Consider the following 12,911-nt stretch of genomic DNA (forward strand, 5'->3'; position numbering starts at 1 on the left):
AAATGCCCATTTCTGACTTCTAAGCAAATAATTAATTTTTTTTAAATGCAGAAATGTCAGCTATTGTTTCATATATTAGGGGAGGGAAAGGAAGGAAAGGTAGATGTATCAGCCTAAAATTCTTCAATCCCATTTATGTGTGTGTGTGTGTGTGTGTGTGTCTGTGTGTGTGTCTGTGTCTGTGTGTATGCATGTATTTAGACTTCTATGCCGCCCACTGAAGGACTCAGGGCAGCTTATAACAATATAAAATGACAACAGCAATAAAAAGAAGTCAAAAATCTAAGTACTAAAACCCTAATAAAAATTCGTAGTATAACAACTCAACAGCACACAAACATACCATTCATACAGATTCATATACATACGTGGTCAAGCTCGTTGTTGACTTAGGGCCCCCAGGCCTGCCGGCATAGCTAGGTCTTTGTGGCCTTACGAAAAGCCACTTGGAACATTTATTATGAAGTGGGATTGGCAGGGTGTTGCCTATCTGTTTTTTATATGTATATGCCAGTGATTTCCTCATGTGATTTTTTTATGAACTTTGCTACTGCTGTTTTCTGAGAAATCCACATTAAAATGTTGTGTAAAGGTTGAAAATCAGCTGGTTGCATGCACATGTGCACTGAAATTGACACAGGGCAACGCCTCATGTGCCCTCTAATATAGCTCTGTCTGGCACACGTGCCATAGCTTTGCCATCACAGCCCTGCATGGCCCCATGGGAGTCTGAAAACCAACCAGAATGCATTTCTTGCACAGAAGCAGGTGGCCCCAGGGGTGAGACCCTGCGGTGGGCTACAAGCCGGAATACTAAATTGCGCTCACCGCGGCGGCTTGTAAGTGCTTGCCGGGCCAGCGCGATTTTGCTTCTGCAGCTGTGGAGGCAGCAAAATCGCGCACGGAGCCGCAGGTGCACCCGTGTTTTGGTGAGGCTTTTTTGCTTCCGTGCATGCCGAAACACGGGCAGTTAGGAACCGTGGTGGCAAGTGCAATTTAGGGTTCCAGCTCATAGCCCACCGTTGCATAAAACCAAGGGACTCTCAGCATCACCCCCTTCTCTTCCTCAACACCTTTGAGGCATGTGATTCCCCCTTTTCCCAGGACCTCAGACCATTTGGTCCTGCTGTCCACCATTAAGCCAGCTTTCCAAGCAGTCACCATGCTTCCAGTGTCTTTCAGTGTCTTTTTCCCCACTTGGAACCAAACCCAGAAGGATAGTCACTTACAGCACTGGCCATTGTCAAAAAACCTATTTTGGATAAACTATATACAGGTGTTGGTTATCACCTATAAAGCCCTATGTGGCTCAGAACTAAACTATTTTCAGGACCACCTTCTGCCGCATACCTCTCAGCAACCGATAAGGGTCCACAGTGTCGGCCTTCCCCAGGTCCTGTCAACCAAGGGACTTCTCTGTGGGGGCTCCGACTCTATGGTACTAACTTCCTCCAGAGATTTGCATTCTTCCCAATTTAAGGGCCTTCTGTAAAGCCGTGAGGATCTGGTTCTTCCAGCAGGCCTGAAACTGTTGAGTGAATGGACTCCTAGATTCCGAGGAATATGACTGAGAGTATATATGTTGATGAGGCTTTATCAACATCTTTTATACTGTATTGTTTTTTTTAGAATAGAATAGAATTCTTTATTGCCCAAGTGTGACTGGACACACAAGGAATTTGTCGTGGTGCATATGCTCTCAGTGTACATAAAAGAAAATATAGTTTTGACAATAAACATATTGTACAACACTTATTCATTGGAAGTCACCCAGAGCCCTTCGGGAGTTGGGTGGCATATAAGAATTACAAACAAACAAACAAACAAACAAACAAATAAAATGTGAGCACCATGTGTTTATCCAATACAATAGAGAAAAACATGTCATCAATATACACTGCTCAAAAAAAGAGGGAACACTTAAACAACACAATATAACTCCAAGTAAAGCAAACTTCTGTGAAATTAAACTGTCCACTTAGGAAACAACACTGATTGACGATCAATTTCACATGCTGTTGTGCACATTCAACTTTGTACAGAACAAAGTTATTCAATGAGAATATTTCATTCATTCAGATCTAGAGTGTGTTCTTTGAGTGTTACCTTTATTTTTTTGAGCAGTATATTTCAAGCCCACTTTATCGTTCCAGTTCTACTGGTACCGTGTAACATTAATCTGAGCAGCTTTTCAACTTTGTAGTAATTTAAAAGATAATCCCTTCAGCGCACCTCAATGCGTTTTTACTTGCAAACAGAGACTTCCAAGAGTTTTTAGTCTGGTGCTTGAAACCGACAAAAGTGTAGGTTTGACTGCCACCTGGCGGCCACTTCGGGAACCCCAGAAATCATGTGATCGCAATGCTAATAATAATGCTACTGAGGGGATGATCTCCCTTTTTCCTCCGCCTTTCTTCCCTTGTAACATCTCTATGATCTGAACGGCGGTGCGCCCTCGAGCAAGGGGAGTGGCTCCCGTCTCCGGGTGTTTTCCTTCGCGCCCGCACTCCAATAGACGTGAGCGGAGTTGGGTAGGATGCTGCGAGAAGGCGAGGCGGTGCATTCCGCCTGAACCATAAAAGAAGGCGGGCTCCGTGGAGTTGGGATCGGGATCGGTTGGTGGCTATGCTCGCTCGTATGTAAGTCCCAACGAAGAGAGTGAGACTTTAATCAAACTTGCCTAAGTATAGGCTTGCAGAGTAGATATGCTTTGCTTAGGAGGTTCCTGCTGTTGATAATCTGGTGTGTTAATTATTTTGGATTAATGCTGGATTAAAGCTTTCTTGCTGTTTGGGATGGGATGGGAACCGGAGACGGATTCTGGTCAAAAAGCATCTTATTTATTCCATAATCGTGCAACAAAATTTTGGGAGGCTGGCTACTCCTGAGCGTCAAAAAAATAATATTTTTTTAAGAATAGGCAATGCAGAATAGTTTCTTCTGGGACTTTTTGCCTGCCCCATTCGTCATATTCTGGTGATCTTTTCCCCAAGCAGATCTAGATCTCAGTGTCTAAGCATGCAGGGTTTGGATTCATTTCAAGTGTTTGTGTGCTGTTTAAAGTTAAGATTCCCTTGAGTAGATCTTGAGACTGCAAGAATGTGTAGTTTTTCTGGATTGGTTTAAAAACCTGATAATCATTAACAACGAATGATACTTTCAGCATTTTAGAATAAGAAGTTTGTGTGATAAAGCAGACGTTAATGAATCTTATATATTACCTTCCGTAGGTGGAATAGAAGGTGGTGGTGGAATGAATTTATCTCTTTTTGTGTACTATTCAACTCTGCAGATATGAGTGATGTTTGGTGCAAGGGATAGATCAGGATGGGATAGGGAATCCTGTTGAATTTGTGGGTGTTTTTTCATGTGAATTTGAATTTGGTACATTGTTTTTACTTTGTCCTGGCTGATGGTCTGGAGTCTGGTGAGCTGAATTCTCACTTCTGCTCCCTCCTCTAATGCCTCTGAATTACATTCAAATGAAAAAGCACTTTATATGCAGATTTGTACTATCTGCTTTTCACTGTTCTATTAATGGTGTTTTAGTCTAAGTTCACAAATACAGTGTTCCCTCAATTTTCACAGGGGATGCGTTCTGAGACTGCCCACGAAAGTCAAATTTCCACAAAGTAGAGATGCGGAAGTAAATACACTATTTTTGGCTATGAACAGTATCACAAGCCTTCCCTTAACACTTTAAACCCCTAAATTACAATTTCCCATTCCCTTAGCAACCATTTAGATTATTAATCACCATCTTTATTTTTCAAAGTTTATTAAAAAAATATTTATTAAAGGCGGACGAAAGTTTGGCGATGACATATGATGTCATTGTGTGGGGAAAACCGTGGTATAGGGGAAAAAACGTGAAGTATTTTTTAATTAATATTTTTGAAAAACCGTGGTATAGACTTTTCGCGAAGTTTGAACCCGTGAAAATCAAGGGAACTCTGTACACATAATTCATACAATCACAAATTCACAAAAGTCAGCTCACAAGGAAAATACAGTGAAGCGACATACATACCAGGAGGACTAATTACATTCCTATATTACATGACCATTTTTATGGGCTTTCAGCAATAAATAAAAATATGGAAATTATTTGCGGTAAAAAACCATGAACAAAATGAAAAAACCCTGAAAAAGTAGACAACACTGTTCTGTATGAACTACTGTCCTGGGTATATCTTCAGGTTTAAAAGGGTAGAATCCAAAATGGTTATTCTGGGATTCCTGAAGGCCGATAAATTCTGCTCCTTTTTTTCTTCACAAGTACAGTAATTAAATGATTCAGTCTCACCTGGTCCAATTGAATCTGGGAAGAAAGTAAATCCAGAACAGTGAACTGTAAAGCTGTGCAGCTTCTGATTCCCTTTGCTGTTTTGAGATTAATTTCTTGGACATGGCAAATTCCAAGAAAATTCTTTAGCTGCAGGTTAGATCCTGATAAGTGTTGGAAACCAGTTGTTTAATACAGTGCTTCCCAACCTTGGCAATTTGAAGATATCTGGACTTCAACTCCCAGAATTCCCCAGCCAGCATTCGTGGCTGGGGAATTCTGAGAATTGAAGTCCAAATATCTTCAAGTTGCCAAGGTTGGGAAACACTGGTTTAATATATGGTCTAATTATATAGAAAGACATTGTTTTGGTCAGCTTGCATCCTCTCTCTCCTTCAAGTTTCTTGTGTGTGTCAAGAAAAGCTTTTGTCTCTTTTCTGTTCTGTGAAAGGGTGAGGTGGTGTTTAATTCTGCATGACCTTTTCAGGTCTTTTACCATGTTTCTTCACAAAACTCCTTGGAAGAGAAGGCACACTGTATGTCAAAAAGATTTATGAATTCTCTCATGTACAGGGCCATCTGGAAAAAAATCCTGGTTAGTATCCATCCAACATTACTGCTTCCTCATTTGTAGCAGAACTGCTTCTTCCCATCTGCTTTTAAACAGCCAAGTACTGTATTAGGGTTGAAGAAGAAAAGTATCACGGACAACTGGCTGAAATAAGTTACCTAGATAATTACAGGTAGTCCTGGACTGGCAATAATTTATTTAGTGATTGTTCAGAGACACAACAGCATTGAAAAAACTAACAATAGTGTAAAAAATGAGTATGCAAAGTAATCTCTTAGTAGTCAAAGATACACATGCACAAACATGGAGGTTTTGCAGATATCCAGCTGATAGTCCAGAGATTGATTGATTGATTGATTTTATTTTATTTATTTATTCAAATTTTTTTTATGCCACCCTTCTCCTGAGACTCAGGGTGGCTTACCACATGTTAGCAATAGTACTTTTTAACAGAGTCAGCATATTGCCCCCACAATCCAGGTCCTCATTTTACCCCCTCGGAAGGATGGAAGGCTGAGTCAACCTTGAGCCAGTGATGAGATTTGAATCAATGACCTGCAGATCTACAATCAGCTTTAGTGGCCTGCCGTATTGCACTCTATCTGCTGTGCCACCTCGGCTCATATACTTGTAATAATTCAGTAATACAATCCAGATACATCCAGTATATACAATATTATTTACTTTGGCAAATATCTTAGTCAAGAACAATCCTACACAATTACATCAGTCAACTCTCAATACATATACAATACTATAAGCCTTACTTGTTCAGCTTACAAATACATTAAACCAGCATTTGAACACATGGTTCTAAATACAGCAGTGACACAGACAAACCACAATAGCAATGAATAGCAGAGAATAGGAGAGAGAGAGAGAGACAGGGGCCTCTTCTGGCTCCCTCTTATGGCAATCTGCAACAGCAGCTCTTAAAACAATAGTGTTCTATTACATGTAACCATACATTGTTGGTTTATTTTATATATTGCCAAACCCAACTAGTTATGTACATACTACTAACACTTATGACCATTGCTGCATCCCCATGTTCACCTAATAAAAATCCAGACATTTGTCAATTGGCTCATATTTATGACGTTTGCAGTGTACTGGGGTCATGTAATCCCAGTTTTGTGACTTTCTCAGAAGCAAAATCAATGGGGAAGCCAGATTCATTTAACAACCATGTTACTAACTTAACAACTGCAGTAGTTCACTTAACAACTATGGCAAGAAGGGTCGTAAAATTTTACTTAATAATTGTCTTCTTAGCAACAGAAATTTTGTGTTACAGTTGTGGGTTGTAGGTAGAGGGCTACCTGTACCTTGACTGAGATTGTTAGACAAAATGCAAGAGAAAGCTTATTTGGAACTGAATGTGCATTCTATTTATTAACTTGTTATTTCCATTACAATTATTATTGTAGACGCTGCTACAATAGCATATCTCTAAGTGGTTAAGAAATCCATTTTGGCTCTCATGGAAAACCACACAGAATTAAAATAGCACACTGCCAAGCAGATGGAGGCAAAGCATCTTTATCTTCAAAAGAGCCATATTTTAACAGCTTTTTGGAAGATGACAAGAGCTGAGAATCTCGGGTGGGGAGGGAGCTTGTTCCATATGGTCAACAGCAATAAAAAGCTTGGTATATACAGTATGTGTGTGCAACATTTTATGGTTTCTTCTTGGAAGATAACTAAAAAAGTTAATCTCTCTCTTAAGCAGACGTATCCAACTTCTGCCACATCCAGCCCTGGACAGCTAGTAAATAATAAACATAATATATATAACAAATATAATAAATATATTACAATACAATATGGTACAATAGAGTATAGTACAGTACAGTACAGTACACGTATGTATGCCTCTGTGTCTTGGTATGTGTGTGTGTGTATACACAAACACACACATCCCAAAACACAGACATATGTGTACTGTACTGTATTGTATTGCAATATATTTATTATATTTGTATTATACATATATATACTGTATATACTGTATATATATATGTATCACATGTTTTTTGCTGAAATTTTAAAATTAAGGGAGACTAGGATGGCACCATTTCGGCCTTGTTCTGGCCTCATCAGCTAGTGACACCCTTACTGGGATTTGATCTGGCAGCTTCTGCCTTGGAAGGCAGAGAATTAACAGCTGAACCACCAGACCTGATCCCTTCAGCTCTGTACCAGGGAGGGGCTATATGTTTTTTATGTCGGATCACCCTGGTATATTGAAGGAACGTCACAGTTCCTTTTTGCCTCTAGGCAAAAACATACATATATATGTATGTATGTATATGTATATACATATTTATATGTATATGTATGTATATGTGTATACATATGTATGTATATGTATACATATAAATCCAATCAATCAATATATTCCAGTGGTCAACCTTTCTAATGCTGCGACCCCCTAATACAGTTCTTCATGTTGTGGTGACCCCCAACCATACGTTTAGCACCAATTCTCCCAACAGAGCTTTAAGCTGATTGGCTTAAAGATCAGAGGGAACTCCCCCCTAAACGCCTGATTGGTCAGATTGTAAAAATATGTTCCAAGGCGCCAGAACAGACGTTTTAGTTCCTAACACCTTGGGAAATTTGTCTTTTCCCATGGTCTTAGGTGACCCCTGTGAAAATGTCGTTCAACCCCCAAAGTGGTCCTGACCGCTAAAGGGGTCCTGACCCCCAGGTTGGGAACCACTGATATACAGTATATATACACACATATACACACACATACATATCTGGGGTGGGTTCTAACTTATTTCACTTCCGGTTCACTTCCTCCCTCCCTCATGGCCGTGCACATGCTTTGTGTGTGCCTGCATGTGCAGTGCCATTTAAAAAAAAAAAAAAGCCAAAGACAAGATGGCAACCGCATGCACACTACTGGAAAACTGTCTTCTGCACATGCTCAGAAGGAAAAAATAATTTTATTTAAAAAAAAAGATGGTGCCCACAGACTTGCACCAACCGAAGTGGATCTATGACATCATAGTGACATCACCAGGAATTCGCTACCAGTTTGGGTGAACCGAGAGGAACCCACTCCTGATACATACCCCAAGACAGTTCCTCTTCACTTCTAGCTCAGGCAAGGCAAAAAGTTGGATATCAGCAATAGAGAACTCGGTGTCATATAAAAGCTGGGGTGTGTATGTGTGTGTGTACAATACAGTTGCAATGACAAGTTTGCATGACTACTGTACTAATTTTTAAATTAAATCAGAATCTGGCCAGGTAGAGATTTTCTCCATGGTTGAGTGTGCATTATATATTTCCCAACCTTGACAACTTGAAGATATTTGGACTTCAACTCCCAGAATTCCCCAGCCAGCAAATGCTGGCTGGGGAATTCTGGGAGTTAAAGTCCAGATATCTTCAAGTTGTCAAGGTTGGGAAACACTGATAGAGGCTTCTATTTTTTCAGACCCATTTACCGTGTTTCCCTAAAAATAAAACCCTGCCTTATATTTTTTTTGAACCCTGATATATGCGCTTGGCCTTCTTGCCATGCACTCAGAAGTCCGATCAGGGGATGTCTTATTTGGGGGGAAACAAGTTATCTCCATGTGGCTGAGTCATAAACAGTTTTAACAGCATATTCTTTGCACAATGGTTTGCTGTTACTATTTATAATGTTGCGAGATTACACATTGTCTTTGAAGGTATATTTATCCCACAAGGTTTTGTTTTCAGTCCCATAGCTACAAGAGCAAATCATCTTGATTTGAAACAGGTCTACCATCCAGCCCATCCTCCTTATACAAATACAGAGTAGGTCTTTCAATTTTCATCAGAGATTTAAAAAAACAAACAAATATCACTTCAAATGTATTCCATACCATGCAAAATCAAGTACAGTATATTTAATATAGCATGTGCTCCTCTGCCAATAGTAATTACACCTCCTGCATAATTCAAGGGGGTTATATGTATAATCAATCTGTTTGATCTTCATGTCTCCCATTTTATGGCAATACATTGTTCCCTCGATTTTCGTGGGTTCGAACTTCGCGAAATGGCTATACCACGGTTTTTCAAAAATATTAATTAAAAAATACTTTGCGGTTTCCCCCCCTATACCACCGTTTTTCCTGCCCGGTGATGTCATATGTCATCGCCAAACTTTCGTCCGCCTTTAATAAATATTTTTTAAAATAAACTTTAATAAATAAACATGGTGAGTAATAATCTAAATGGTTGCTAAGGGAATGGGAAATTGTAATTTATGGGTTTAAAGTGTTAAGGGAAGGCTTGTGACACTGTTCATAGCCAAAAATAGTGTATTTACTTTCGCATCTCTACTTCGCGGAAATTAGATTTTCGCGGGCGGTCTCGGAACGCATCCCCCGCGAAAATCGAGGGAACACTGTACTGTTTTAAAGAGCATTTATAGGCTGTACAGATGTGACCTAAGGAGAGGGGGGGAAACTTTCTAATTTAATTTTTGCCTCTGTTGCAGAATTTGTGTTTGAGCTCACAAGCATCTAAATATCTTGATAATTAGTTTAATTAGAAACTGTCCTTGAAAGTTTATTCAGTTTAACTATTTAGAGCCAGTCCAAAATGGTGGATACCTTGCCTATTTATATTAGGATTGTACAAAGCGTTCAAAAATGGTGTTTTACATAACTCGTTGGTAGATGTGAATCACCACTATTTCATAAAGAGTTAAAAGTAGCACATGACTATTTCAGAGGCTTTCCCCAGTTGTAAGCCTATGTGGTAGGAGAGGCCAGCTCTCTTTTAAGCCAAGGGAAATTAAAAAGTGAATAGAATCAGGACATCAGTGTGACTAAATGGGCATGAGTTAATTCTCTCTTAGGTGTTCAATATCTCCCATTCTCTTCTGTTCAGTTTTATTCATATAAAAGTATTTGTAGAATGACTGTGTGGCAAAGTTCAGAGTTATAGGTTTGGAAGGGAGCTTGAATATCTTCTAGTCCAGCTCTCCATCTGTTTATTTATTTATTCAATTTTTATTTTATTTATTTATTTATTTATTCAATTTTTATGCCGCCCTTCTCCTTAGACTCAGGGCGGCTTACAACATGTTAGCAATAGCACTTTTTAACAGAGCTAGGCTATTGCCCCCACAATCCAGGTCCTCATTTTACCCACCTCGGAAGGATGGAAGGCTGAGTCAACCTTGAGCCAGTGATGAGATTTGAACCGCTGACCTTCAGATCTACAAGTCAGCTTCAGTGGCCTGCAGTACAGCACTCTACCTGCTGCACCACCCCGGCTCGTTCTGCCGGGGTCTCTGGTATGAGCCTCCTGAAAATTCAAAGGTACAAATTTCAGACACACACACGTTTGAAAATTCAAAACAATGTTCTTTATCACAAAATTCAAAATAAACTAAGCACTCTTTTTATATTGCAAAGAGCACTCTTCCCAAAACAACCAGGTAGTCTGTACAATTTCCCTTAAGCAGTCATTAAGTACTTAGCTAGCAGCTGTGAAGAAACTTCACACCCCTTCTTCCACCAAAGTGTGAGACACACACACACACACACACACACATTGCTCTGCTTTGGTTTCAAAGGCATGAAAAATCAACAAACAAAGTCCAGAAAACAGCAACACACGATTCCTGAAGAACTGTGATCAGATACTCTTCCACATCGGCCAAACCCACATGCTGCTATTTATAGCAGCAGCCCTAATTACTGGAGCCCCACCCAAACACAGGTGGCCTCTCTTATCTCCTGTAATATGTCCTCAATTGGTCTCTTCTATGCATAATTCTGCGCTTGCGTGGGTCCAAGACGTCTTCATCCGAATCAATGGAAGATAATGGAGATTGACTGCCTGTGCTGTGTGCCAAGCCCCCCTCTTCCAAGTCACTCCCACCTTCTTCTTCGTCCGAGGAAACTAAACTCTGAACTGACTCTGTCGGCAATAACACAGGCCTATGACATGTTGAAGTTTCCCCAGCATCCACCTCCACATTCCCTGGGGCAAGAGCTGGGCCAGAGCCAACCACAACACCATCCAGCCCAAGAATCCTCATAACATTCTGAAAAAATGGTCATGGAATCTTTTCATGAAAACTTCCAGTGATGGCATATCCTTGGTTTCAGGAGGCAGGTTGTTCCATTGCTTACTAGTTGTCATAGTCAGGGGATTCCTTATTTCATGTTTATATCTCCCTCTTCCATCCATTGGCTCTGTGAGGATAAAGTTTGAGTCATACAGCCATGGGGCCACAGGAGGTATACCCCAAAATATATAGAAATAGAAAATAAGACCTGAATTACTGTAGAACAGGAAATGTTGATCAAGACTGCAATTAGTTCAAGGGCAGGAAAAGTTGGCTCTTCTATAACATGTGGACTTCAACTCCCAGAATTCTTCAGCTAGCATGATTGGCTCAGGAATTCTGGGAATTGAAGTCCACAAGTCATAGAAGAGCCAACTTTGCCTACCCCTGATCCTAGTTGAAGACTGCTGTTTGACACTTCTATTAACATAGGTAAGGAACACAGAGAATAAGATGCAATGGTGCATGTCTGAGGGGTTTTTTTTAAGCTTTTGATTTTATTAAGCCATTGTCAAGCTATAAAGTCTGTTGTGGTTAGCTCTGGCCCAGCTCCTGCCCCAAGGACTGTGGATGTGGGGGAGACATCCACATGCTGCAGGCCTGTTTTGCCCCCGGTGGAATCTGATGATGAAGGCTCCTCTGACCAAGAAGACATGAGTGACAGGGAGGAGGAGAGTGTGGCAGACAGCTCAGAAGGAGATCAATTATCTACCTCTTCCTTGGATTCAGAACAAGAGTTAATGATACAGCCACGCATGCGGAGAGCGATGCATAGGCAACAACAACTGAGATATTATTATCAAAGAAAATGAGGCCACCTGTGGTTGGGTGGGGCTGTGGTAATTAGTGAGGCTGCTATAAAGAGCAGCCTGTGGGTTTGGCCATTGTGGAGGATTATCTGATCGTTGCGGTTCATGACTGCTTTACTGACTTTGACCTTTGTGTGCTGATTTTTCCCCGGTTGGAAACTAAACCAGAGCAAAGTGTGTGTCACTTTGTGAAAGAAGAAGGACTGTGAATTGCCTCACAGCTGCAAGCTAAGTATCACAGAACTGATAAGGGACTTGTACCAATTACCAGTTTGTTTGGAGACGAGTGCTCTTTGCTATACCAAAAGAGGGCTCGGTTTAAGTGACTTTTCATTATAAAGAACATTGTTTTGAATTTTCAAACGTGTGTGTGTCTGAAATTGTATCTGTGCATTTTTGGGAGGAGTCTACCAGAGAACTCGACAGAACAAAGTCAAATAAGTAGGGGAAAGAGGAAAAGGGATGCATTGATTTGATGGGCATATCTCAACCCCCACCGTGTTCAGTTAAACCCAAACAGTGATGCACAGAAGGTGTATATTGTGATCTCTTAAATCTTTGCTTTTGTGCCCCACTAGATGATTATGGAGCTCAGTGGGCTCCCACTGGAACTGTGGCGCTTAATACTGTCCTACCTGCGTCTTCCTGACCTTGGCCGTTGCAGTCTGGTGTGCAGAGCATGGTACGAGCTGATCCTCAGCCTGGACAACACTCGGTGGAGACAACTGTGCCTTGGTTGCATTGAATGCCGGCATCCAAACTGGCCTAACCAGCCTGGCGTGGAGCCTTGCTCTTGGAGAGAAGCTTTGAAGCAGCATTACCTCTCTTCTAGAACCTGGACCAAAAACAGCCACGATCTTGAGTCCTCCAACTGCTTCTACTTATTCAGGAGGAAAAAGGACAGGCGGGTTATTTTTGTCGGGCCTGGCTGCGAGTTTGACAGTCTAAGGAGCGCTTTGCTTTCCGCCAGCGTGTATGACCGGATTGTCCTGCTGCCAGGAACGTATGAGGAGCAGAGTGAAATCTTTCTCAAGGCTCCTGTGGAAATCATAGGGAAGGGCAAGCTCGGAGAGGTGTCCCTTCTAGTGAGCTTTGACCAGCACTGTCCAACAATGAGGTTATGCAATTTGGTCTTTATGCCAGCCTGGTTCACACCAGTAATATATAAGGTGA

The 12,911-nt window shown here is 40.9% G+C and overlaps 1 protein-coding gene across 1 annotated transcript in view; it reads left to right on the top strand.

The window, feature by feature from the left end:
- The first annotated feature begins 2,538 nt into the window (after positions 1-2,538).
- Positions 2,539-12,911, top strand: part of FBXO10 (F-box protein 10) — a 51,610-nt gene continuing 41,237 nt past the window's right edge. Inside the window, exons 1-2 of the mRNA XM_070742260.1 lie at positions 2,539-2,639; positions 12,317-12,907. Coding sequence (XP_070598361.1) covers positions 12,317-12,907 — 591 coding nt within the window. The 5' untranslated portion in view covers positions 2,539-2,639. The remainder of the gene's footprint in view (positions 2,640-12,316; positions 12,908-12,911) is intronic.

This window comes from Erythrolamprus reginae, chromosome 2 (genome assembly GCF_031021105.1).
Source record: "Erythrolamprus reginae isolate rEryReg1 chromosome 2, rEryReg1.hap1, whole genome shotgun sequence".
Lineage (NCBI taxonomy): Eukaryota > Metazoa > Chordata > Lepidosauria > Squamata > Dipsadidae > Erythrolamprus > Erythrolamprus reginae.